The sequence below is a fragment of the Mizuhopecten yessoensis genome, unplaced genomic scaffold (assembly GCF_002113885.1).
Source record: "Mizuhopecten yessoensis strain PY_sf001 unplaced genomic scaffold, ASM211388v2 scaffold775, whole genome shotgun sequence".
Lineage (NCBI taxonomy): Eukaryota > Metazoa > Mollusca > Bivalvia > Pectinida > Pectinidae > Mizuhopecten > Mizuhopecten yessoensis.
Window position 1 is genome coordinate 220,736 of NW_018403715.1, and position 25,220 is coordinate 245,955.

At 40.9% G+C, this 25,220-nt stretch overlaps 1 protein-coding gene across 4 annotated transcripts in view; it reads right to left on the reverse strand.

The window, feature by feature from the left end:
* LOC110452677 (oxysterol-binding protein-related protein 8-like) overlaps window positions 1-25,220 on the reverse strand; it is a 50,411-nt gene that overhangs the window by 2,398 nt on the left and 22,793 nt on the right. For 2 of the 4 annotated variants that reach the window (XR_002463212.1, XR_002463211.1), the window contains exons 12-21: window positions 24,417-24,498; window positions 23,790-23,888; window positions 22,956-23,052; window positions 20,562-20,660; window positions 17,905-18,002; window positions 17,293-17,418; window positions 15,469-15,569; window positions 9,138-9,323; window positions 8,529-8,794; window positions 6,213-7,350 (exon numbers count right to left, since the gene is read on the reverse strand). Coding sequence is in view for 2 of the 4 variants with exons in the window: in XM_021501345.1 (XP_021357020.1) it covers window positions 7,097-7,350; window positions 8,529-8,794; window positions 9,138-9,323; window positions 15,469-15,569; window positions 17,293-17,418; window positions 17,905-18,002; window positions 20,562-20,660; window positions 22,956-23,052; window positions 23,790-23,888; window positions 24,417-24,498 (1,408 nt within the window). In the remaining 2 variants the exon portion in view is untranslated. Of the gene's footprint in view, window positions 1-1,947; window positions 7,351-8,528; window positions 8,795-9,137; window positions 9,324-15,468; window positions 15,570-17,292; window positions 17,419-17,904; window positions 18,003-20,561; window positions 20,661-22,955; window positions 23,053-23,789; window positions 23,889-24,416; window positions 24,499-25,220 lie in introns of those variants that run through there. The other 2 variants (XM_021501345.1, XM_021501331.1) reach the window with 1 other exon arrangement.

A 25,220-nucleotide genomic window follows, 5' to 3' on the forward strand; every position in this document is an offset into this window, starting at 1 on the left:
GATAAAGATTTTCTAAAAATAGTAACAGTGACCTTAACCTTACAACCCTGAAACGCTAAATTGTCCGAGGATATTGCGGTTTTTGTAATTGTGTGAAGTTTGATCAAAATCCCTCGAGGAATAAAGCTGCTAGAGTGCTGACATGGATTTTTCTAGAAATAGTAACGGTGACCTTGACCCGACAACCCTGAAACTCGGAACTTGTCTCAGATATTATGGTATTTTGTAATTGTATGAAGTTTGATCCAAATCCCTCAAGGAATGAAGCTGCTTGAGGGCTGACAAGGATTTTCTAAAAATAGTAACGGTGACCTTTACCTAACAACTCTGAAAATCGAACTTGTCAGGTATATTATGGTCCTTTGTGATTGTGTAAAGTTTGATTAAAATCCCCCAAGGAATGAAGCCGCTAGAGTGCTGACAAACATTGGTGTTACATACGTACGTACACAGACGAGAGAGAGGAAAACTATAGTCCCCCCGGTTTCACTGGTAGGGGACTTATAAGCGTATGTTGACAGAAATTAGTGATAATGATCAGTTTCCAGATATTTTTCGGATCATGTTAAAATCCAAGATGTTTTCTCTAGTGTCTGAATGTCTGGGACATTTTTGAAGTGTTTTAAATTTCGATCATTTTGATGACTTATTCCTTTCATAACCCTGACCAACTGCTGTTATTTTTTAAAGCAGGTTCATAATCCAATATGGTCACTTGTTTCCCGATTGTCTGAAATTTTTTTAACTTCTCAACTGCCCCATAGCACATTTTACCTAGTTGACCTTGAAATTAGATCAAGGTCATTCAAGTGAACCTCAATCCAAGAATAGTACATTGTACATTATTTAACAAATTTGACATGTGTGACCTTGGAAATAGGTCAAGATAATTAATTTGAACAAGCTTGATATCACTTCTCAAAATGCTTCATGTCTCTTAATTATTCAAATGTTGAAATTCAAACACATTTGACCTCAATTATCTTGAAAGTGGGTTAAGATAATTCATCAGGGTTATCAAGGTGTTTTGAAAAGTAGAACATACTTGACCCCTGTGACCTTTAATTTAAGTCAAGGTCATTTCTTTGAACAAAAAGAGATCTCCATCCCAGCATGCTGCAGGCCAAACATTACCCTATGCCTCTTGGTTGTTAATTTGAATACTTTGGACATATCTGAACCCTGTGACCTTAAAAGCGAGTGAATAATTTATTTGAACAAACTATTAATTTATTACAATTTTTTCCTAGGCCTCTTCATTTTTCAGAAAAATGTTGGAAGTACTGTATGCATCGTCGTTGATGATAACTTCATTTCTAGTATTCAAGAAGTGTTTTTATAGACTGTATCTCATCATCACCATTGTTTTACTACCATATGCATATCTAGATCTAGTCCTATCCACTTTGTTTTACAAGAGCTTGCCTGACCATACTCGTTGACGCTTCCGGCATTCCGTTCTGTTAAATAAGTTTGAAGTGAATTCACTGCAGTCTTTATGAAAGCTTTTGTATTTAAGCTACGTTTAGCGTCAAAATCTGCTATAACTCCTCTTTTAACAACAAAACGGCCTTCATTTTCACTGTTGTCATTTGGTTCTGAAAATGTGACGTCACGAGCGTCATGGAGAAGGCCCCGCCTACCAATGTTTTCATTGGTTGAAATCTTACACGCTCTGCCTACCAATGTTTTCATTGGTTGAAATCTTATAAGCTCCACCTACAAATATTCATGAGGGAGTAGTCCTTTTTTGCAGGGAGTAGTCCTAATTTTGGGAGGTAGTAGCTCTCAGATGGAGATATTTAAGTGATTTAAGGGAAATAGCAGATTTTATCGTATTGTTTTTATATAGGGAAAACTCAGTAGAGGTATAACAATATAAGCTATGAACCAGGTGAGCTAATAATAGTCTCCCATGGAAGCAAATGAAAACAGAGAAGTCATCCAACATGTTGGACCATATTTTATTGATAAATTGGTCATGTTTGACAACCTGGAATTATAAATAAGTGGTTTGAAATAGAGAATTGTATATAACATAACACCCAACAAAATATAGCACTTCAAGGGGGAAGTCAAGTTAGACATTCAATTCGAAGGCTCAGTGTGCGCCACCATGTGGATGTGACAAGAAGACTAGTTTGATCCTCTGATGTACATCAAACAAACTCAGTTGTGCAACAGTACAATTGTCTGACTTTGAAGTCAAATAGCTAGCAGCATGCCTTCAATTTTACTACGACATATTTCACGGGTGCAAAGTGCAAAAGTGAGCTTAACTCCTGGAGTATGGAGGCTGTGGTCTGGGTTGTATGACTGATACAACCTCCAACCATTAACTAGAATATGGAGGCTGTGGTCTGGGTTGTACGACTGATACAACAACCAACCATTAACTAGGATATGGAGGCTGTGGTCTGGGTTGTACAACCGATACAACCTCTAACCATTAACTAGGGTATGGAGGCTGTGGTCTGGGTTGTACGACCGATACAACCTCCAACAATTAACTAGGATATGGAGGCTGTGGTCTGGGTTGTAGGACTGATACAACCTCCAACCATTAACTAGGATATGGAGGCTGTGGTCTGGGTTGTACGACGGATAAACCTCTAACCATTAACTAGGATATGGAGGCTGTGGTTTGGGTTTTACGACTAATACAACCTCCAACCATTAACTAGGATATGGAAGCTTTGGTCTTGGTTGTAGAAAAAAACAAAATCTTTGAAATGTCTTATATTAACTTATTTTGCTTTGCACAATTACCCATTCTTTTCCAGGTCTTAATTTAATGAAGCATGCATTCCAATTGGTCCTAGCTATAGACTACAGGAATTTTTCAAAGCGTAAAATAATCTAGAGATCTGTTTACGAAAGAGAACACATCCCAGAAAGACTCGAAAGGTCGAGGCCTTACGGGGTTCAAAAAAGTTAGGGAACACATCTGGAGATATAGTCAATTAAAAAATCATTCTTTTTAGTTTTAATGTAAACATTTTCAGTCATTTTCTGAGTAAATAATAACCTTCATTCTCTGAGAGAGATTTTTTTCCTTCTAAGTTGGTGTCACTAGATAACAACGAACTAAGCATTTCTATATGATTATGAACCTCTACACCAGTAAACTTTCTGGTCCCATTACACACTTTCTACAAACCATACATCTACCTACATTCGAGGTACTTTTATTTAGTATATAATTCTAGTTATATTATACATAGACATTGTAAAAGATTTATTATGCATTAAAACATGTTTTTCTAAATAGACAGCAAATGAATGATTTTATATCTACCATTCATTGAATGATACATTTCACCAATGAAATTCTATTCTAAAATGAGTTCATATGTGATTAAAGAAAGATGGATCTGGCCTTGGTATCATGAAATTATCTTAGTCTGAAGTTTTTGCAAGCCATTCACGTATGACCTCACTTTTTATGACGTTATTTGTGACTGTTAAGTCAACAATTTTACACTTCAGATCATTTCATGATCTTGGGGCCAGAACATTGATAAATGCTTATACGCCATTGACATAAAATGTCCCTTGCAATTCTAGTATGACATAAAGATTTCTAATGACATAAAAAGCTGTTTCTTGGACAAGCAAAGGCAATGACAAAATACCATCAACCAAAATCTAATCGTGACTATTTAATATCTTTCTGACCAAGTTTTTACCCAATAAAGCAGTTTTTAATCGGTACATAAAATTATCACATTCAATATCATGAACAATCTAATCCCTGACAGCTTGAGACAGTTCTAAAATGTATCTGTAATTTGAATGTGCAGATACAAAAACATTATTGCAATATTATTTGTTACCCTTTTGAGCAGTTTTAAAAGTTTGACACTACAGCCAAACCCAGCTGTGACAGCTACAGACTATATGTTAGTTTGTACTAAACTACAGGCAACCAAGTTTCCCCAACATTAGGAAAATTGTCTATCGATATTTTAAATGAAATATAAAAGGATAGAGAAAACCCTTTCCCACTAATACTATACCTGAAGATGGAAAGTATTTCTATATCAATAATGTCTGAACTCTCTAAACTCAGAACTGTGACACAATCTCCGTCAATTTCTTACGTAATGATGTGAACAGCGAATGGCACATCACTGGATGATTGGACACTCTTTTTTCAGCTATCATACATATGTAAAAGTGGAGCCTACATTTTACATTGATTGCCTGAAGTCTACTCTAGACCTACTTGCATTTTGAGCAAAAGTGAAAACACAGACCTGAGTCTGTTGAAGTGACTAGATAAATAAATCTTGTGAAATCATACTCAGTCTTTCCAAGTAGAACTTAAGGTAGAGTCTCAGGGCTCCGTGTTGTATAACCTCCAACAAAGAAGAGTGCTAATTTGTTTGGCATTTTTGTGATTTTGAGTTGCTTGCCTATTTAATATACAGCAAAGAGTAAAATATGAAAGATACATCATAATTTTCTTTTTAACAATAAGCATGGCTCCATTGCTCCATCGCTCTATCAATTCATTTGAAAGAGAGATAAAAAAAGTCCTATGCTGGTATACAACAGATAAGTGGTGAGACTCCCTTACTTACAGCCATGATATGTTTATATCCTTACCATATCATCAAATGTCTGAGCTAATTATAGTGGCAATCTGTTTTACAGTGTATGATGTATATGAGTGTGAAAACATAAGCACGCCGACCATTAACTCCTATTATGTATAAACTATATTGCATGAGTTCACCTCCTCCATATGCACAATTGTGAAACTGAAATTCCACAGCTTTATGCTACAAGTGTGAAGTAAAATCTGTGTGTGATATAAGGAAATTTACACATCACAATATCAATGTTTTTAAAGTATTCAAAGTGAAACATACTATATCTAAAATGCTTGGATTTCATCTTAATAAAACAATGAAAATGTTCCGTCAAAAAACTCTTTCAAATAAATGTGCAATTTAGCCTTAACTGATGTGTGTACAAGTCTTATACGTGTATTTTAGTACATATATTTTACAGAATACATGTTAAATATGTAAATCTATGTGAAAAGATAAACAAACACAAAAAGAACCCACCTTAATATGGAAATTTCAAAATAGTAAATAATATTTAAAATCAAACTATATATTTTGAATATATCTGAAATTGCACGGTTAGTGAACACAAACTTCACACCTTTCCAAAGGATAAATATCTCAATAAACTTTGGTATAATATTGTATTAACAGGGGTAAGAAAAATCTCATGTCCAATAGCTTGCTGCACCCAAGTAAAAAAATTGTGTCTACTTGCCCGACAGAGCTGTGCAAAATTTTCTAGTACGGTAAGTATAACTGTATTCCCAGCATAAAGTTTCATTATTCATCAAATTCAAATTGACAGATGAAATAGTCTTGTTTCTGATTAAAAAAAAAAAGGCTAAGTCAAACTTTCGGCCTTAGCTGGTTAAATCCATATTTGCCCAGTGTTAATTTTGCTTTCTACATTTAATTACTATGTATATGGTGTTGTTTACTAATGTTTGTAGTAATAATAAATTTATGTCCATTAAGGAGGGCGAAAATTTAACTGCAACAAAAATGTCCTGGTATACAGTTATACATCTGTATATGCATGTTGTATACTGATATATTTCTTTTTCCACCAGGTACTCTTTCAAAACCACTTACCACAAAGACCAATGATTTTGAAAAATTTAAGCTTGCCCTTTAATTACATAATCAATTAAATTTATAATAGTTAAACAAAGACAAAATAAGTGAAGTAACTTTCTTGTAATGCATAAAGTATAAAGTGACCATTCATTAACTGAAGGTATTATAAACTACCTGTACATTTCTCATCTGTTCTAACCTGGGTTAATTATTTCAATCAGAGTTAACATAAAAAAATCATCTGTATCCATATAATTTAACTTGAAACAAAATTGAGAATATGTTTCCAATAGTATGATATAATACTAAGATCTGTAAACCCTATAAACAACATTGCTCTTGTATATAACGTGAAAAAAATACAGCAGAAATGATCATATGTAAACAGCAAAATCAGATCAGCAGTGAAGGAATGAGAGAAGACTTTCACTTTCTTCATTCCCACATTTAAATACGTAAATGATACTTAACTGAGTAAAAACTTAGTAGTTTATATAACAGTAACAGGTAACAATATTGCAGCTCCATTGTACAATGTGGTTCTCTCATGTATACCTTGGATGCACTAATGCTCCTCGTTTCAAACATCACAGCTACCTCCCAGCGAGTCCGTCCTTTGAAAATGTAAATGTTTCTCCGTATCATGTTATTTGTTTACAAACAATTACACATGTACTTGATATAGATTTCCAGGGTCACTTTCGTTTATCATGTTCCAAACTGTTTAACTAATTGGACCAAAGTTGTTCGTTTATAACATAGGAGCGGACCAAGTGATTGGATGTATTTTTTCTAGCAAACCTTAGGGAAGACTTTTAAGGCATGCTTTAACATTTGCAGTTCGTCAGGTTCTAACCTTGACATGTTACATTAAAAAAATAGACAAACAAGCTGGTCCGAAAAAACGAACAGGCCCTATCTGTCAGAAATCACCATTTCTTTTAAAAGTCAAAAAGACTTGATTTAGTTGTTCTCACAGACTGAATGTATTAGGCCATTTTTCTCGCAAAGGTGTCCGCAAAAATATTGCACGAGTATCTATATTATTGATTTCAAACAAATTGCATAATACATCGATACGTTTCCAAACTGATGAATCTTGTCCAAAAAACACTTCTCCTCTTTTAAAAATTTACAGATCTCAAACAAATACAGTTTTCACACAAGTGTATATACATTTACCTCTATCCTCTTTCTATCTCTCGATTGCCCTATCACATCCACAGTTGTCTCCCCTTTACCACAGGAGCTTTGTGTGACACACCAATAATGCTATCCACAGCAGTCGGAACCTTCTGCTTACGTCCCAATAATCATAATACATTCATTCACAATCACTATTGCACTTTTTGATAATAATAGAGTGATCATACATTATTCGTAAAAGTGAGAATCACAGCTGATTAAACAGTTTTAAACAAACGATTATCAACAACAGATCATTTCCACAGCAGCTGTAGCAGGACCTGACATATGACGACAGCAAGCACGACAAGAATGTCACGGTTCTGTACAAGAGCACTCGCCTGAGGCTGGTCTGTCCTCTTGCTCAGCGAAAACATTTGTTTTTGTAACAGCTGAACTGATTGGTTGGTTTCATTTTGCATGTCTACCAATGGCTGCAAGGCTCTCACAAGTGTCTCCTCCGATATTCGGCCCTTGTTGTTGGATGCTGCACGCTGAATTCGTCGAGCTGAAAACAACGACAGAGATAAAAAGGTAATCAACAAGTGGTTAATCAAATAATCCCAATTTTGTAAAACACAGAAAGATGTGAAAAGAGTAATTTCACATGCTTGAATTTCGTATACTTGCAAATGCAGCTCCCCTTTTCACAAGGGAGACTCCTGAGTTTGGACCCTTTAATTTAGTCTTTCAACCAGTGAATTTGCTACACTCTCCCTTTATTTTGATATACAATGAGTTCATCTTAAAGATTGACTCAAATATGTCATTTTAAAGGGTCATTTTGTCTCTATAGGGTATATTTTAAGCATACAAAAAGTTAGTAAGTATGAGGACTTTTGACAGGTTGAAATGACATGTGAATTAACCTTTATGAGGTTACAGTGGTATGTGGAATGACCTTTACAATGTCATAGTAATGTGTACTGACCTTTACAATGTCTTAGTAATGTGTACTGACCTTTACAAGGTAATATTAATGTGTGAACGCACCTTTAGTTAGATCATTGTCATAACGGTACCGACCAGTCTTGACAGCATTAACCTGTTCTGAGGTCTAGTGATAGGTGTACCAACCTTTAGTTTGGTCAGAAGAGTCACTGTTGTACCGACCAGTCTTACCAGTATTAACCTGTTCTGAGGTCTAGTGATAGGTGTACCAACCTTTAGTTTGGTCAGAAGAGTTACTGTTGTACTGACCGGTCTTACCCGTATTAACCTGTTCTGAGGTCTATTGATAGGTGTAGCGACCTTTAGTTTGGTCAGAAGAGTTACTGTTGTACCGACCAGTCTCACCAGTATTAACCTGTTCTGAGGTCTAGTGATAGGTGTACCAACCTTTAATTTGGTCAGAAGAGTCACTGTTGTACTGACCAGTCTTACCCGTATTAACCTGTTCTGAGGTCTATTGATAGGTGTAGCGACCTTTAGTTTGGTCAGAAGAGTTACTGTTGTACCGACCAGTCTCACCAGTATTAACCTGTTCTGAGGTCTAGTGATAGGTGTACCAACCTTTAGTTTGGTCAGAAGAGTTACGGTTGTACCGACCAGTCTCACCAGTATTGACCTGTTCTGAGGTCTAGTGATAGGTGTACCATCCTTTAGTTTGGTCAGAAGAGTCACTGTTGTAGTGACCAGTCTTACCCGTACTAACCTGTTCTGAGGTCTAGAGATAGGTGTACCAACCTTTAGTTTGGTCAGAAGAGTCACTGTTGTGTCGAGTGTCTATCTCTGGGGTTGAACTTTCACTCTCCTCTCCCACAATGCGTAGCCTCTTCACAGAGTTTCGGTGGATACAGGGTGCATGACGACCAACTGTGGCTACCGGCTGCTGCTCCAGACTAGCAATGCTACATGTACGGACAACAGGTGTCTTGTGACGTGTCCATGTTTGAATACAATAGCTTGACTCATACTGCAGTAGGTCATTACTGGGGTCCCACGGCCTCATACTACAATACACCAACCACAGCCATTAGTGTAACATAACATGAAGCAAACATTTTATTAATAATGATATCAGGTTTTAAGAGTTAACTTACTAAAAAACAGCAGAACATTTTTGCCACATTTAAACTTTCACTTTTTTTGCCTTCCTCAAAGAAGGCAAATCCATCATGACAGCAAATAACAGTTCACAACATACATAACATATAGTGATTACATGCAAGGGCAAAATTAACACTGGGCGAATACAGATTTTGCTGGTAAAAGGTGAATTTTTGACTTGGCAAACAATTTTCCGAATATACAGTATTTCATTTCAGCAGATGTCAACAATCAATCTAAACTTACTCTAAATGTTTATAGACCCAGTCTCCTGTCAGCAGATCCCGCTCAAATAAGTGAGGTACCCACTCCTCCATCTTTGCCTTGCGCTCACGTGCTTCTTTCCTCTGACGTTCCTCCAGTATAAACTTCTCTTGTGTAGCACAGGTCATGTCATTGACGACCACTGCATCACTCACATGCCTCCAAAGTCTGTTGATAAACAAACTAATGCCTCAGCAAAAAATTTACTTAGCAAATTAACTTTTCTTTAAATAATTTCTTTTACAATAAATGGTGAATTTTCAAAGAATCCAAGAAATATATAGACATGAGATATTTTAATAATGGGAGATTTTCTTAAACAGGAACAGAAACCAATCAGAGATTACTTTTATAATAACAATCCATCACATGTTTCAAACTCTATCAGCGGTCACATGACCTATGCCTGTTACTTAAAGATCTCTGTCCCACAGCCAGCAAACCACCCGATAATTCTACAAAATAATTAACACCTGAAACGATGTTATGCCAAGAAACCATCAAAAGTCTCACACATTGGAAAACCAAGTGAAGTGGATCTCCCACACTGGGCTCCTTAGAGGTTGTCAGCCCTGTGTAAACCTAGTGGAGGGAGATCTCCTACACTGGGCTCCTTAGAGGTTGGCAGTTGAGGGAGATCTCCCACACTGGGCTCCTTAGAGGTTGGCAGCCCTGTGTAAACCCAGTGGAGGGAGATCTCCCACACTGGGCTCGTTAGAGGTTGGCAGTGGAGGGAGATCTCCTACACTGGGCTCCTTAGGGGTTGGCAGTTGAGGGAGATCTCCCACACTGTGCTCCTTAGAGGTTGGCAGCGGAGGAAGGTATCCTACACTGGTCTCCTTAGAGCTTGGCAGCCCTGTGTAAACCCAGTGGAGGGATATCTCCCACACTGGGCTCCTTAGAGGTTAGCAGCTGATGGAGATCTCCCACACTTGGCTCCTAAAAGGTTGACAGCGGAGGGAGATCTCCCACACTGGGCTCCTTTGAGGTTGGCAATGAGTGGAGGGTGATCTACTACACTTGGCTCCTTAGAGGTTGAAAGCGGAGGGAGATCTCCCACACTGGGCTCCTTAGTTATTGGCAATGGAAGGAGATCTCCTACACTGGGCTCGTTAGAGGTTGGCAGTGGAGGGAGATCTCCTACACTGGGCTCCTAAGAGGTTGGCAGCCCTGTGTAAACCCAGTGGAGGGAGATCTCCCACACTGGGCTCGTTAGAGGTTGGCAGTGGAGGGAGATCTCTTACACTGGGCTCCTTAGAGGTTAGCAGCCCTGTGTAAACCCAGTGGAGGGAGATCTCCCACACTGGGCTCGTTAGAGGGTGGCAGTGGAGGGAGATCTCTTACACTGGGCTCCTTAGAGGTTAGCAGCCCTGTGTAAACCCAGTGGAGGGAGATCTCCTACACTGGGCTCCTTAGAGGTTGGCAGCCCTGTGTAATCCCAGTGGAGGGAGATCTCCCACACTTGGCTCGTTAGAGGTTGGCAGCAGAGAGAGATCTCCTACACTGGGCTCCTAAGAGGTTAGCAGCCCTTTGTAAACCCAGTGGACGGAGATCTCCCACACTGGGCTCGTTAGAGGTTGGCTGTGGAGGGAGATCTCCCACACTGGGCTCCTTAGAGGTTGGCAGTGGAGGAAGGTCTCCTACACTGGTCTCCTTAGAGCTTGGAAGCCCTGTGTAAACCCAGTGGAGGGAGATCTCCCACACTGGGCTCTTTAGAGGTTGGCAGCGGAGGAAGGTCTCCTACACTGGACTCCTTTGAGCTTGGCAACACTGTGTAAACCCAGTGGAGGGCATTCTACCACACTGGGCTCCTTAGAGGTTGGCAGTGGAGGGAGATCTCCCACCCTGGGCTCCTTAGAGGTTGGCAGCGGAGGAAGGTCTCCGACACTGGACTCCTTTGAGCTTGGCAGCACTGTGTAATCCCAGTGGAGGGCATTCTACCACACTGTTCTCCTTAGAGGTTGGCAGTGGAGGAAGGTCTCCTACACTGGTCTCCTTAGAGGTTGTCAGCCCTGTGTAAACCCAGTGGAGGGAGATCTCCTACACTGGGCTCCTTAGAGGTTGACAGCAGAGGGAGATCTCCCACACTGGGCTCCTTAGAGGTTGGTAATGAGTGGAGGGAGATCTCCTACACTGGGCTCCTTAGAGGTCGGCAATGAGTGGAGGGAGATCTCCTACACTTGGCTCCTTAGAGGTTGACAGCGGAGGAAGATCTCCCACACTGGGCTCCTTAGAGGTTGGCAATGAGTGGAAGGAGATCTCCTACACTTGGCTCCTTAGAGGTTGACAGCGGAGGAAGATCTCCCACACTGGGCTCCTTAGAGGTCGGCAATGAGTGGAGGGAGATCTCCTACACTTGGCTCCTTAGAGGTTGACAGCGGAGGAAGATCTCCCACACTGGGCTCCTTAGAGGTTGGCAATGAGTGGAAGGAGATCTCCTACACTTGGCTCCTTAGAGGTTGACAGCGGAGGAAGATCTCCCACACTGGGCTCCTTAGAGGTTGGCAATGAGTGGAGGAAGGTCTCCTACACTGGACTCCTTAGAGCTTGGCAACACTGTGTAAACCCAGTGGAGGGCATTCTACCACACTGGGCTCCTTAGAGGTTGACAGCGGAGGAAGATCTCCCACACTGGGCTCCTTAGAGGTTGGCAATGAGTGGAGGAAGGTCTCCTACACTGGACTCCTTAGAGCTTGGCAACACTGTGTAAACCCAGTGGAGGGCATTCTACCACACTGGGCTCCTTAGAGGTTGACAGCGGAGGAAGATCTCCCACACTGGGCTCCTTAGAGGTTGGCAATGAGTGGAGGAAGGTCTCCTACACTGGACTCCTTAGAGCTTGGCAACATTGTGTAAACCCAGTGGAGGGCATTCTACCACACTGGGCTCCTTAGAGGTTGGCAGCTGAGGGAGATCTCCTACGTATACACCGGGCTTCTAAGAGGTTGGCAGCCCTGTGGAAACCCAGTCGAGGGAAATCTCCCACACTGGGCTCCTTAGTTGTTGGCAATGGAAGGAGATCTCCTACACTGGGCTCCTTAGAGGTTGGCAGCCCTGTGTAAACCCAATGGAGGGAGATCTCCCACACTGGGCTCGTTAGAGGTTGGCAGTGGAGGGAGATCTCTTACACTGGGCTCCTAAGAGGTTAGCAGCCCTGTGTAAACCCAGTGGACGGAGATCTCCCACATGTGTAAACCCAATGGAGGGAGATCTCCCACACTGGGCTACTCTTGGCACCTTTGAGGTTGGCAGTGGAGGGAGATCTCCCACACTGGGCTCCTTAGAGGTTGGCAGCCCTGTGTAAACCCAGTGGAGGGAGATCTCCTACACTTGGCTCGTTGGAGGTTGGCAGCAGAGAGAGATCTCCTACACTGGGCTCCTTAGAGGTTGGCAGCCCCTTGTAAACTCAGTGTAGGGAGATCTCCAACACTGGGCTCATTAGAGGTTGGCAGTGGAGGGAGATCTCCCACTCTTGGCACCTTTGAGGTTGGCAGTGGAGGGAGATCTCCCACACTTGGATCCTTAGAGGTTGACAGCAGAGGGAGATCTCCCACACTGGGCTCCTTAGAGGTTGGCAGCGGAGGGAGATCTCCTACACGGGTCTCCTTAGAGGTTGGCAGCGGAGGAAGGACTCCTACACTGGACTCCTTAGAGCTTGGCAACACTGTGTAAACCCAGTGGAGGGCATTCTTCCACACTGGGCTCCTTAGATGTTGGCAATGAGTGGAGGGAGATCTCCTACACGGGGCTCCTTAGAGGTTGGCAGCGGAGGAAGGTCTCCTACACTGGACTCCTTAGAGCTTGGCAACACTGTGTAAACCCAGTGGAGGGCATTCTACCACACTGGGCTCCTTAGAGGTTGGCAGTGGAGGGAGATCTCCTACGTATACACTGGGCTCCTAAGAGGTTGGCAACCCTGTGTAAACCCAGTGGAGGGAGATCTCCCACACTGGGCTTATAAGAGGTTGGCAGCCCTGTATAAACCCAGCGAAGGTAGATCTCCTACACTGGACTCCTTTGAGGTTGGCAGCCCCGTGTAAACCCAGTCGAGGGAAATCTCCCACACTGGGCTCCTTAGAGGTTGGCAGCGGAGGGAGATCTCCTACACTGGGCTCCTTAGAGGTTGGCAGCCCTGTGGAAACCCAGTCGAGGGAAATCTCCCACACTGGGCTCCTTAGTTGTTGGCAATGGAAGGAGATCTCCTACACTGGGCTCATTAGAGGTTGGCAGTGGAGGGAGATCTCCTACACTGGGCTCCTTAGAGGTTGGCAGCCCTGTGTAAACCCAATGGAGGGAGATCTCCCACACTGGGCTCGTTAGAGGTTGGCAGTGGAGGGAAATCTCTTACACTGGGCTCCTAAGAGGTTAGTAGCCCTGTGTAAACCCAATGGAGGGAGATCTCCCACACTGGGCTCATTAGAGGTTGGCAGTGGAGGGAGATCTCCCACACTGGGCTCCTTAGAGGTTGGCAGCGGAGGGAGATCTCCTACACTGGGCTCCTTAGAGGTTGGCAGCCCTGTGTAAACCCAGTGGAGGGAGATCTCCCACACACTTTGCTCGTTAGAGGTTGGCAGCAGAGAGAGATCTCCTACACTGGGCTCCTTAGAGGTTGGCAGCCCCTTGTAAACTCAGTATAGGGAGATCTCCAACACTGGGCTCATTAGAGGTTGGCAGTGGAGGGAGATCTCCCACTCTTGGCACCTTTGAGGTTGGCAGTGGAGGGAGATCTCCCGCACTTGGATCCTTAGAGGTTGACAGCGGAGGGAGATCTCCCACACTGGGCTCCTTAGAGGTTGGTAATGAGTGGAGGGAGATCTCCTACACTTGGCTCCTTAGAGGTTGACAGCGGAGGAAAATCTCCCACACTGGGCTCCTTAGAGGTTGGTAATGAGTGGAGGGAGATCTCATACACTGGGCTCCTTAGAGGTTGGCAATGAGTGGAGGGAGATCTCCTACACGGGGCTCCTTAGAGCTTGGCAGTGGAGGGAAATCTCCCACACTGGGCTTCTAAGAGGTTGGCAGCCCTGTATAAACCCAGCGAAGGTAGATCTCCTACACTGGACTCCTTAGAGCTTGGCAACACTGTGTAAACCCAGTGGAGGGAAATCTCCCACACTGGGCTCCTTAGAGGTTGGCAGTGGAGGAAGATCTCCTAAGTATACACTGGGCTCCTAAGAGGTTGGCAACACTATGTAAAACCAGTGGAGCAAAATCTCCCACACTGGGCTCCTAAGAGGGTGGCAACACTGTGTAAAACCAGTGGAGGGCAATCTCCCACACTGGGCTCCTAAGAGCTTGGCAGTCCTGTGTAAAACCAGTGGAGGGAAATCTCCCACACTGGGCTCCTAAGAGCTTGGCAGTCCTGTGTAAAACCAGTGGAGGGAAATCTCCCACACTGGGCTCCTTAGAGGTTGGCAGCCCCGTGTAAACCCAGTCGAGAGAAATCTCCCACACTGGGCTCCTTAGAGGTTGCTTTGAGGTTGGCAGTGGAGGGAGATCTCCCACACTGGGCTCCTTAGAGGTTGGCAGTGGAGGGAGATCTCCCACACTGGGCTCCTTAGAGGTTGGCAGCCCTGTGGAAACCCAGTGGAGGGAGATCTCCTACACTGGGCTCCTTAGAGGTTGGCAGCCCCGTGTAAACCCAGTCGAGGGAAATCTCCCACACTGGGCTCCTTAGAGGTTGGCAGCCCTGTGTAAACCCAGTGGAGGGAGATCTCCCACACTGGGCTTCTAAGAGGTTTGCAGCCCTGTGTAAACCCAGTGGAGGGAGATCTCCCAACACTGGGCTGCTTAGAGGTTGGCAGTGGAGGGAGATCTCCTTCACTGGGCTCCTTAGAGGTTGGCAGCCCTGCTTTACTTTGTTGCGGGTCTGTTATATAACTGCAGCATGGCTGGGCTGCATCTGATGACCAGGTACCTCAGTTGTTTAGAACTAATGTATAATGGTCAGAGGTTCTTGGATTGAATACTGTTTTGGCCTGTTGCATTTTCACACACAAAACACAGTTGTTGGTTATTTTTGGAACACAATCATTTTTGTTAATTTTATCTTACTGATTTTTTTTTAAAACTTCTGCAAGGTATGGATTTCTTTTCAGAAAGGATTTACCAAAGTTAGGGTCATGTCCAGAAAAATATTTCCAATGAGTAGTTAGTTCTTTGGCAGTGTTACAGGGACCCTTAAGGCGGATCTCAATTCAAAGTCAGCAGAAAGTTGAAACTTGTACTTACAGGAGTCTAAATATATTTCAGACACAAATACCATACTATAATGAGTAGACATCTCTAGACATGATATCATTCAACAACTTGCCTCTCTGATTCCATGTCTGCTTGTGATTCCACAGGAACTGTGTAGCGCAGTAGTCTCTGACTTTTCACCTCTGATGTTGGGCTCCAGAACAGTTCAGATTCCTAAAATAACAACAAAATAATTATCACTCAGGAAACAAGAGGCCCATGGGCCTAAATGGTCACCTGGGTAAATTCTGAAGTACTCCAATTGCATAGCATTCTGATTTTTTTTGAATTGGTACATAGCTAGTTTGGAGAGAGGGCATACACCCATACTAACCTGGAGACCAGGCATACAAATGCATGCTGTATAGATGAATTAAATGAAACGTTTTATGGATTATGTACAGATTAAGTTGTAAATGTCCTAGCCAATCACAGGCCAGGATGGCAATCTGCAATTTTACAAGCAGCATGAAAAGTACTAACCTCATAAGGAACACTTCTACTAAGTTAAAAGTCAATCAGTGTAGCTTTCCTTGAGAAGAAGTCAAAAACATCTCAGTCAATGAGAAGTCAGGGTGACCATCTTGTATTTTCTGATTGGCACAAAAAGTAAGAACACTTGTTCGTAACCTCATAAGAAACATTTGTTCAAATAAAGAAGCGAATTGCTGCAGATAATCTTGAGAAGTCGAACATTTCTCGTCTCAGCAAATTAGAGGCCAGGATCTGCCATCTTGTATTCTCCGATTGGCAGTAACTCTGCCAGTTACTGTCTGACCAGGCCCATTTGCAAACTTGTCTGAGATCTTATTGATATAAAGAAGTATAGCAAAATTCATTGAAATCCATTCGCAATTACTCAATGTATTGTGCTCACAAGCTCAAGTCCCATATGCTCCAAAAGTAATTAAAATATCAAAGTCCCATAACTCTGCCAGTTACTGTCTGATCATATGATCAGGACCATTTTAAAACTTGTCCGAGATCTTATGGATATAAAGCAGCATAGCAAAATTCACCAAAACCAAATCACTTTTACTTAAGTTATCTTGCTCACAAGATAAAAGTTAACGCACGACGTCAAACACTGATGCCAACAGGTCACCATGACCTATGGTCAGATGACCTTAAAGGACATCCTGACATGGTCATTTGCAAATGATAAGTTTTTTCAGATGTGCTTAAACATCCAAGTCTTTGGCTTGATCAGAAATTAATTTCTGCTTTTCTATCTTGGCTTTCATGTTGTTATCCAGATAATGTCTTATAAGCAAATGATTCACTCATATTTCTACTACAGCCAAACCTCCTCATATAACCACCTTTGTTTAGAGACTACAGCCAACCCTCCTCATATAACCACCTTCGTTTAGAGACTACAGCCAACCCTCCTCATAAAACCACCTTTGTTTAGAGACTACAGCCAAACCTCCTCATATAACCACCTTTGTTTAGAGACTTCCTGTGGTAAGAGATCATTTTTGATGTTCCCCATTTCTGCGATTCGAAATGAACCAGTATCAAGAGACCACCTGTGTTAAGAGACCATTGAGACCACCTGTGTTAAGAGACCATTGAGACCACCTGTGTTAAGAGACCATTTTTTTTATATTTTCCAGTTTTGTGATTTGAACTGAACCTTTATTAAGAGACAACCTGTGTATAGAGACCACTGTTAAAGTTCCCCATTTCTGTGATTGGAAAAGAACTTGTCTTATATTTTAAGAGACCACCTGTATTAAGAAACCACTTTTAATGTTCCCCAGTTTTATGATTTGAAACAAGTTTTGTGATTTGAAATGAACCTGTATCAAGAGACCACCTGTGCTTAGAGAGCACTTTTCAAACTTCTAAATTTGACTGTACAGTCATTGCATTGAAACTTCTATATACTGACCGACGAGCCTTTCTCTTTGAGAAACACTTCCTGGTCCCAGTGACCTTCTATATGGGACAAGGTGTCTGAACCCATCTTGATCTTCCCTGAAATTCTGTTAGACGCTGCGCCACTTCCTAGGAAAGGCTGAAAACCAGAAGCATGGAAAGTGTGGCAAATGGTCTAGCGTTAATAAAGGGTAAAAGTGACGCTTTTTTATAGAAATTGTATATCCATTTTAAAAACCAGTATCGATTATCTGGAATCTTATTTTTTTCAAAAAGGAAAAATTGTGTGTACTCTTATCTAAGGTTATCTTTGAATTGAGAATGTTGTATAAAACTACTCCTGTCAACTTTATTGACCATATGTTCTAGCACTAGGTTCTTTGAAAGTAAGCCTTTAATAGCAACTTCATGACCTTAATTTCTGTATAGTTTATTGTGTGACATCCATATTTTTGTGTACTTTGTGAAACTGTCCTGCAAGATTTTAAAGAAATTGTTTGTCAAGTCTTGCCCAGTTTCATTCACAAACCTAAATCTACTGATCTCTAGCAATATAAAAGCTTGCAAAAATAAGATCATACACTCGATTGTTTCTACCATGACTAGTGGTATAATGAAGATTCACCTTGAGTTTAAATTCCATCTCACATCTGTATCCCGTCTTTGGACAGTCGATGGCCACCTTGCCACCCATCTCCATAGTGAGTGTCCCGATAAGGATTCCTAACAACAGTAAAACAATAATCATCAGAGTAACACATTATCTCACTGAAGTCTTGGTCAATATCTGGGAGTCAGTGGTCAGTGTCATTGCTGTCTGGGTCATTACTTGGTCAGTATAAAATGATACATTGTTATGTACACCTTTTTTTCATTGAAGCCTTTCTTATAGGTATTTAATGGAATTTTGCTTGAATATTTACCATGAAGCTTCAAGGAAAACATGTATGTAACAACTTGTGTTTACACTGGGATGACAACTTCAAAAAGGAAATGCACGGTTATATATTCTAAGTATAAATTCTTGTAAGCAATCAGACATCAATGTAATGAAAGGGTTATCTACTTATTGATGGTACATGTATTGAGGAAACAGCACTCCAACAATCTTAGTCACATGAGTGATTTTTCCAAAGTATTCAGTGTTATTTGAAGCAGATGACAAATATATTGACAAACAGGAAACTGTCATCACAACCAAACCACCAAATAGTCTATCATAAATAACCAAAACATAACCCGCTTCCCTATCAACATCTTAGATACCAGGTACTCCAGGGTTTACCCTCACTTATGCTCTCTGCACCCCTGGAATATGTCAAAGCAGCAAGAGGCCCATGGGCTTCTTTGGCTCACCTGGATATCTAAGCAATCATGGCAAAATATTCTCCAAATGAGATCCAAGGGAATATGCCAGACCCCAAGGCCAATCCTTATAACATATCTTCATTAGATTTTTCATGCCTAGCAACTTTATGTATGGTTATGGGGTGGGGACCTCAACTGTTTCCAAGCTGTGACTCAGAAACTAAGTCCCTACGGTTGTTGCCAGACCCCAGGATCAATTCAAATATCATGGCTGTATTTGTCTCTTTTTGTCCAGCATTTGTATATCATAATAGTTTTGGGGTGAGGATCTAAACCGTTTCAAAGTTATTCCCAGGGGTTAAGTTTGCAAGGGTGGGGCAAACCCTGGGGTCAATTCTTATATCATGACTGCATTCGTCTCTTTATACCCAACAATTGTATATATTGTTTTGGGGTGGGGATCTTAACCATTTCAAAGTTATGACCCAGGAGTTAAGTCTCCAAGGGTGGGGCAGTTCCCAAGGTCATCCTGAAAGCATATGTGCATTCATCCCTTTCCAGTGAGCTAAAAATTGAACGTACATGGCTAGCTATTGGTCTTAGGTTTAAACAAGAGGCCCAGAGGGCCTGTATCGCTCACCTGAATATGTTTAAAATAATTGGTATGGAGTAAAGATAAAGCACTGCATGGTAGGTGCTGTAAATACATATGAAATTTCATAAAGATCCATCCAGTACTTGAGATATAGCGAGAACAAATTTCAAACAGAGCCCCCAGGGGAGGTCATACCCACCGTTTATACAAAATTGAGTCCCCTTGTCCAATGGATGCTCCAGACTAAATAAGGATAAAATCCCTTAATCCTGATGGTAAAAGAAGGATTTTCAAGGTTTTACCTCTATTTCTCCTATTGGGCCCCACCCTTCTGCCCCCCTGGGAGACCACACCCACTGCTTATAGAAAATTGAGTCCCCTTGGCCCAACGATGCTCCAAACAAAATTGGGTTAAAATCCCTTAATCCCTATGGTAGCAGAAGGATCATTTATACAAAAGAAGAAGGTATTTTAATTTATACAAAATTGAGTCCCTTTTGCCCAAGATCCTCCAGACCGAATTGGGAACAAATCCTTTCATTTCTACAGAAGCAGAAGGATTTTAAAGAATTTGCTATATTTCCCTTATTGGGCCCCGTCCCTCAGCCCCCAGGGGGGCCAGACCCACCGTTTATACAAAATTGGTTCCCCTTAACCACAGGATGCTTTTGACCAAATATGGACCAAATCCTTTCATTCCTACAGAAGAAGAAGGATTTTAAAGAATAATTTGCTATGTTTCCCCTATTGGGCCCCGCCCCTAAGCCCCCAGGGGGGGCCAGATCCACCATTTATACAAACTTTGTTCCCCTTCCTCCAAGGATGCTTTTGACCAAATATGGACCAAATCCTTTCATTCCTACAGAAGAAGAAGGATTTTAAAGAATAATTGCTATATTTCCCCTATTTTGCCCCGCCCCTCAGGCCCCTGGGGGCCAGACCCACCATTTATACAAAATTGGTTCTTCTTCACCCAAGGATGCACCACACCAAATTTTGTTAAAATCCGCTCAGTGGTTCATGACTAGTAGTGTAAAGTTGACGGACGCAGGACGACGGAAGACGGACGCTGTGGTATGGCATAAGCTCACCTTGGTCCTTCGGACCAGGTGAGCTAAAAAACCTGACCAATCACTAGGCTGATACCTGTCCTTTCAAGATTACAGAGGAGTGACACCCAACCTCAAAAGCTAGTCGATTTTTACTGTTACACAACCACAAGATTCTTTCGATATGCATCAAAGGATCAAACTAGTCTTCCTGTTTCATTCACAAGGTGGAGCAAATTGAGCCTCTGATTTTGTCATGACATATTTTGATGTGCAGAGACAAAAGTGAGTGTAACCGCTTGAGTATCAAGCCATATTACCTGTACATACCTTTACAATGAGCATATGGCATAGTGACTAGGTAGTCCTCCCCTCGCTTCAGGAATGTGAGTTTCGCAGTCCCATCCAAAATGGCGGACAAGGAGTTCCCTGATTAAACACAAACAGTTTCATGAAACAGTGGCTAAATACTATCTAATACTATATAATCAATGATGCCATTTTTTCTAGAATTGTTGCAAAGATAAACTTTTCATTAAATACAGGAATCATTGCATAAAACCTGAAATATGGTCAAACATTATCATGAAATTCTATTTTAGGTGTCCTGACAAAGTTCATTTTACATAACACAAACATTAATTGTTTATAAAGAACAGGGATACAGACACAACCAATTGTTTTAAACCACATTCCTACTTGTCTATAGTGACCGCTCTTGGGACCAGCAAAAATGTCATTATAGACAGGTTGTCACTATAGACAGGCAGTTGTAAAGGCAGTCTGTGCCCATCAAACTCCATGAGATACAAGAACAAGTCAGGTTGGTACAAACAAATTATTTTTACCCTAGCCATTTAGCCTGTAGTATTGAAGATGCCATTGTTAATACAGTATAAAGATTCACCAACAAGTGATGGTTGGTTATCACATTTATCTAATAAGAGTCAGGAGTGAGGAAACCTAAAGTGGTTGTGGGAGTGGGAAACCTAAATTGGTTGTGGGAGTGAGGAAACCTATAGTGGTTGTGGGAGTGAGGAAACCTAAAGTGGTTGTGGGAGTGAGGAAACCTAAAGTGGTTGTGGGAGTGAGGAAACCTATAGTGGTTGTGGGAGTGAGGAAACCTATAGTGGTTGTGGGAGTGAGGAAACCTATAGTGGTTGTGGGAGTGAGGAAACATATAGTGGTTGTGGGAGTGAGGAAACCTAAAGTGGTTGTGGGAGTGAGGAAACCTATAGTGGCTGTGGGAAAGTAGAGGTTCCCCAATGAGTAATGATTGGCTACTAAGTTTATCTAGCTGAAATAAATGTTCAAACTGTATGGGGAGACAAGGGTTACTGAGTTTCTTTTAATGATTTGTAAATCAAAGAAGGAAAGTGAGATAAACATAAAAAGCAGCCATCACAAGTTTGGATGCCCTTTTCTCTTTTAACGTTCATATTATATCTTGAAAATCGTATGATCCTCTTGGAAACACAACATCATGTTTCTGATTGGGAAAACAATTGAAACTAGAACACTGAGAGGACAGTAAGGGCCCTATCTTGTGGCAATATATCCCCCATCATCATCAAGAAGCATTCTGCCCATATAGCTGAGCTTGACGTCTGATATTAGGACTCCAAAAAGAATCGCAAGGAAGCAAAATATACATTTTACATGTACTATGATGTGAGTTGTTTTTCCTTCCACCTCCATATTTGCTGGGCTAATAGAAATGTAAATACCAGTGTAATACTCATTTGTAAGCTTTGAATTTTTTTTTTATTTGACCTTAAATACCTCCTCCATCAAGAGCCAGGGTCAAAGTCAGAGATCTACTTTGTCTTTGACCTTTGGACCCAAATGACCTTGTAACCCTGATCTTTGGTCAAGTATCAAGTATCAGGAAAAAGATGCAAAATTTGGCCTTGACCTTTGGTCAATTGACTGCTTGTTTAATTCTGACCAACATTGCCTCATAATGTCATCACAAAATGGTTATCAGGGAAAGATACAAAAGTTAACCTTGACCTTTAAACCAGTGACCTTGACCTTTGATCAATTGACTCCTTGTTTAATTCTGAGCAATATTGGTTAAAAGTGTCAAAGAAATGTTCATCAGCGAAAAGATGCAAAATTCAACCCTTAACCTTTGGTAAGTTGACTCCTTTTTTAATTTTGACGAATATTGCTTCAAAATGTCAAAACGAAATGTTCACCAGTGAAAAGATACAAAATTTCACCTTGACCTTTGACCCAATGACCTTGACCTTTAGTCAGTTGACTCATTGTTTTTGGTCAGTTGAATCTGTAATGTGTAATCTCACCAATTTTGCATCATAATGTAATAAAATGCTCATTTGTGAAAACTACAAAATTTGACCTTGACCTCTGACACGATGACTTTTACCTTTTGTCAGTTGATTCCTTGTTTAATTCTGATCAACTTTGCCACATGTCATAATAAAATGTTCATCAGCGAAAAGATGCAAAATTTGACCTGGACCTTTGAACCTAATGACCTTGACCTTTGACCTTGACTTTTTTCCTCAGTTTGTATTTTTGTGAACTGAACATCTTTAGTTATCAGTCAGAAACAAAATTTGTGGATGGACAGATGGACAGACAGAGTGATTACTATAGGCCCTAATTAACCATGATGTCACAATTAAAGATACCAGCACAAAACGTTGTTACCTGGCCAAATTAACTAATATTGGATGTAGTGTGTCTAACGCTCACCATAGAACTTGGACTTGGTCAGGATGCTAGAACTAATTGTGAAGCCGTCGTGGCGGTTCGTGACATGGAAGGCCGTCACTGGAGGGTGGTGAGATATCTGGTACAAACAAACATAAGTTATTAAGTGAATTGTGTTGACACATACAAACATATATCTACAGACCTACATGTCTGGCCATTATTATTTAGAATAAATAGGCACATATGTGTATACAGAGCTACACATTAGGCTATATGAATTATACTTACAGATTCACAAATTTTCATTGCTTTAACAAAGTACAAAATGTTTACAACAATACATTTGGCCCTGTTCCCACTTTGGAGGAAATGCAGTTTGATTCAGAGACTGACAAAAGAAATGGTGCTACTTGTAAATGTGAATTCCAACCAAAGTCAGTGAATTGAAAAACATGAAGAGACCTTACATATTGGTGTAGTATTACTGAAAATGTATCTTGATTAAGCTTGATGACTGACTTCTGGTATAAGAGAAATGTAGCTAAACACACAGCCTATTAACTCATTCACCCCTGAAAACATATTTGAACTCTTCCAATTCAAAGGTTGGAGTAATTCACTAGGAAATTTCAGGGGTGAATGAGTTAACTCACCGTTAACTCACCGTTGTCGACGTCATACAATTAGTCATAGACTACTATTGACGCTTCTACTAATTCTACTGGTATGGACTCCCGGTCTGCACCTCCCGCTCTGTAGCATGCGGGCAAACCAATATCTCATATGAACAGAAGGACCGACTGAAACAGCAAGCACATAATGAGCCCTCCATTACGATGTGGGGGCATTCAAACTCAACCTTGATGGACTTACTTGTTCAGCTAAGTAGAATGTGCGGCTCTTTGTCTTGGAGTGTTGCCAGTAACACCTGAAGGTCTCACCTAGGATGGGGTTGTATGGCTTCTTCAGCCCCTGGAGGAAACATTCATATTTTGTAGGGTGTCCATCATTTCAAACAATTTTTTCTTTTATTAAACTTTATAATTAGTTTCCAAATAATATCAAAAAAAGAAATTGGAAAACAAAAATGTCAAAAGCCATTGCAGGTAAGAGTGTGATTTCTTTTTTCAACATTAAGGATCATTGTCCCACTTCAAGCAAAACACTAGAGAATTCCACTGTATTTTTGGCTGTGGTGCAATTTTACATTTGGAGTAGTACGTTGATTCTCTTTTGTTTATTTCACCATTTTTATTTATTTTTCATAAAATTTAAGGTTATCTTTCCTGAAATAATTTACTAAAGCAAAAGGCATGCAGGAAAAGTTTCTCATGCAACGTTTCAGATTTTTGCAGTGACACAGGGATCCTTAATTAAGAAGATCTGGGTCAAGATCTTTTATATTAAATACATTTTTCAAACATTAAAAAAAATGAACATAACAAAAAAATACACAAATAGAAGATCAGTGAACTATTCCAATTTTTAGGAAAAGCTTACCTTTGGCTTTTTGTAGAAACCCGAGAGGTACCACTTAATCACACCCTTCATTCTGGAGTAAGGATCTTCATAGGTAACAGCTCTGTTAGGGGAAACACCAACAAGTCTTAGTTATAGCCTGTCCACAGTAAGTCACTCTCTCAATACCTCTAATACAAATAGCCTACTTTGGTGTCAGAGTCGCAATTCAAGTTTTGTGGAATGATAAACGAGCTAATCAACACCTTCCACTGATGACATATGAAGATGGTTGTGATATTACATCCTCAAGGCTGTAGCATTACTGTATAACGGAAAACTTTCGCTTGGAGAATTTTTTGCGCTCACTGGTAAAATCCATTTTCGCCCAAGCAATTTAGCCCTTCATATTTGATAATTGTTTTTTTATATCCCTCATCACATTTTCACTGTAATGATAAATTCTCTCCCATAACGGAGAGCGAATAAAGGCAAAAATTGAACTACTGTGAAAATTTCCCCGTATACATAAGGTGCCCAATGTGCCTCCATCGCTCACCTGGTATTAATCTCACAATGGTAACCTTAAAAGTGGACTAAAATAAAGCTACATGGAAAATATCAGTGTCTTGACTTCAAATCATTCATAAGAATTGTTAAACGATTAAAACACATTTGACCCCTGTGACCTTGAAAGTCAAACATGGACATTAAGATGAACAAACTTCATAGCCCTTCTTCCCAGAATGCAATTTGTCAAATATCACCACGTTATACCTTTTGTTTATTGAGAAGATGACTTTTAAAGATTTATGCTCTATGGACCAGATGTGACCATGAAAGTAT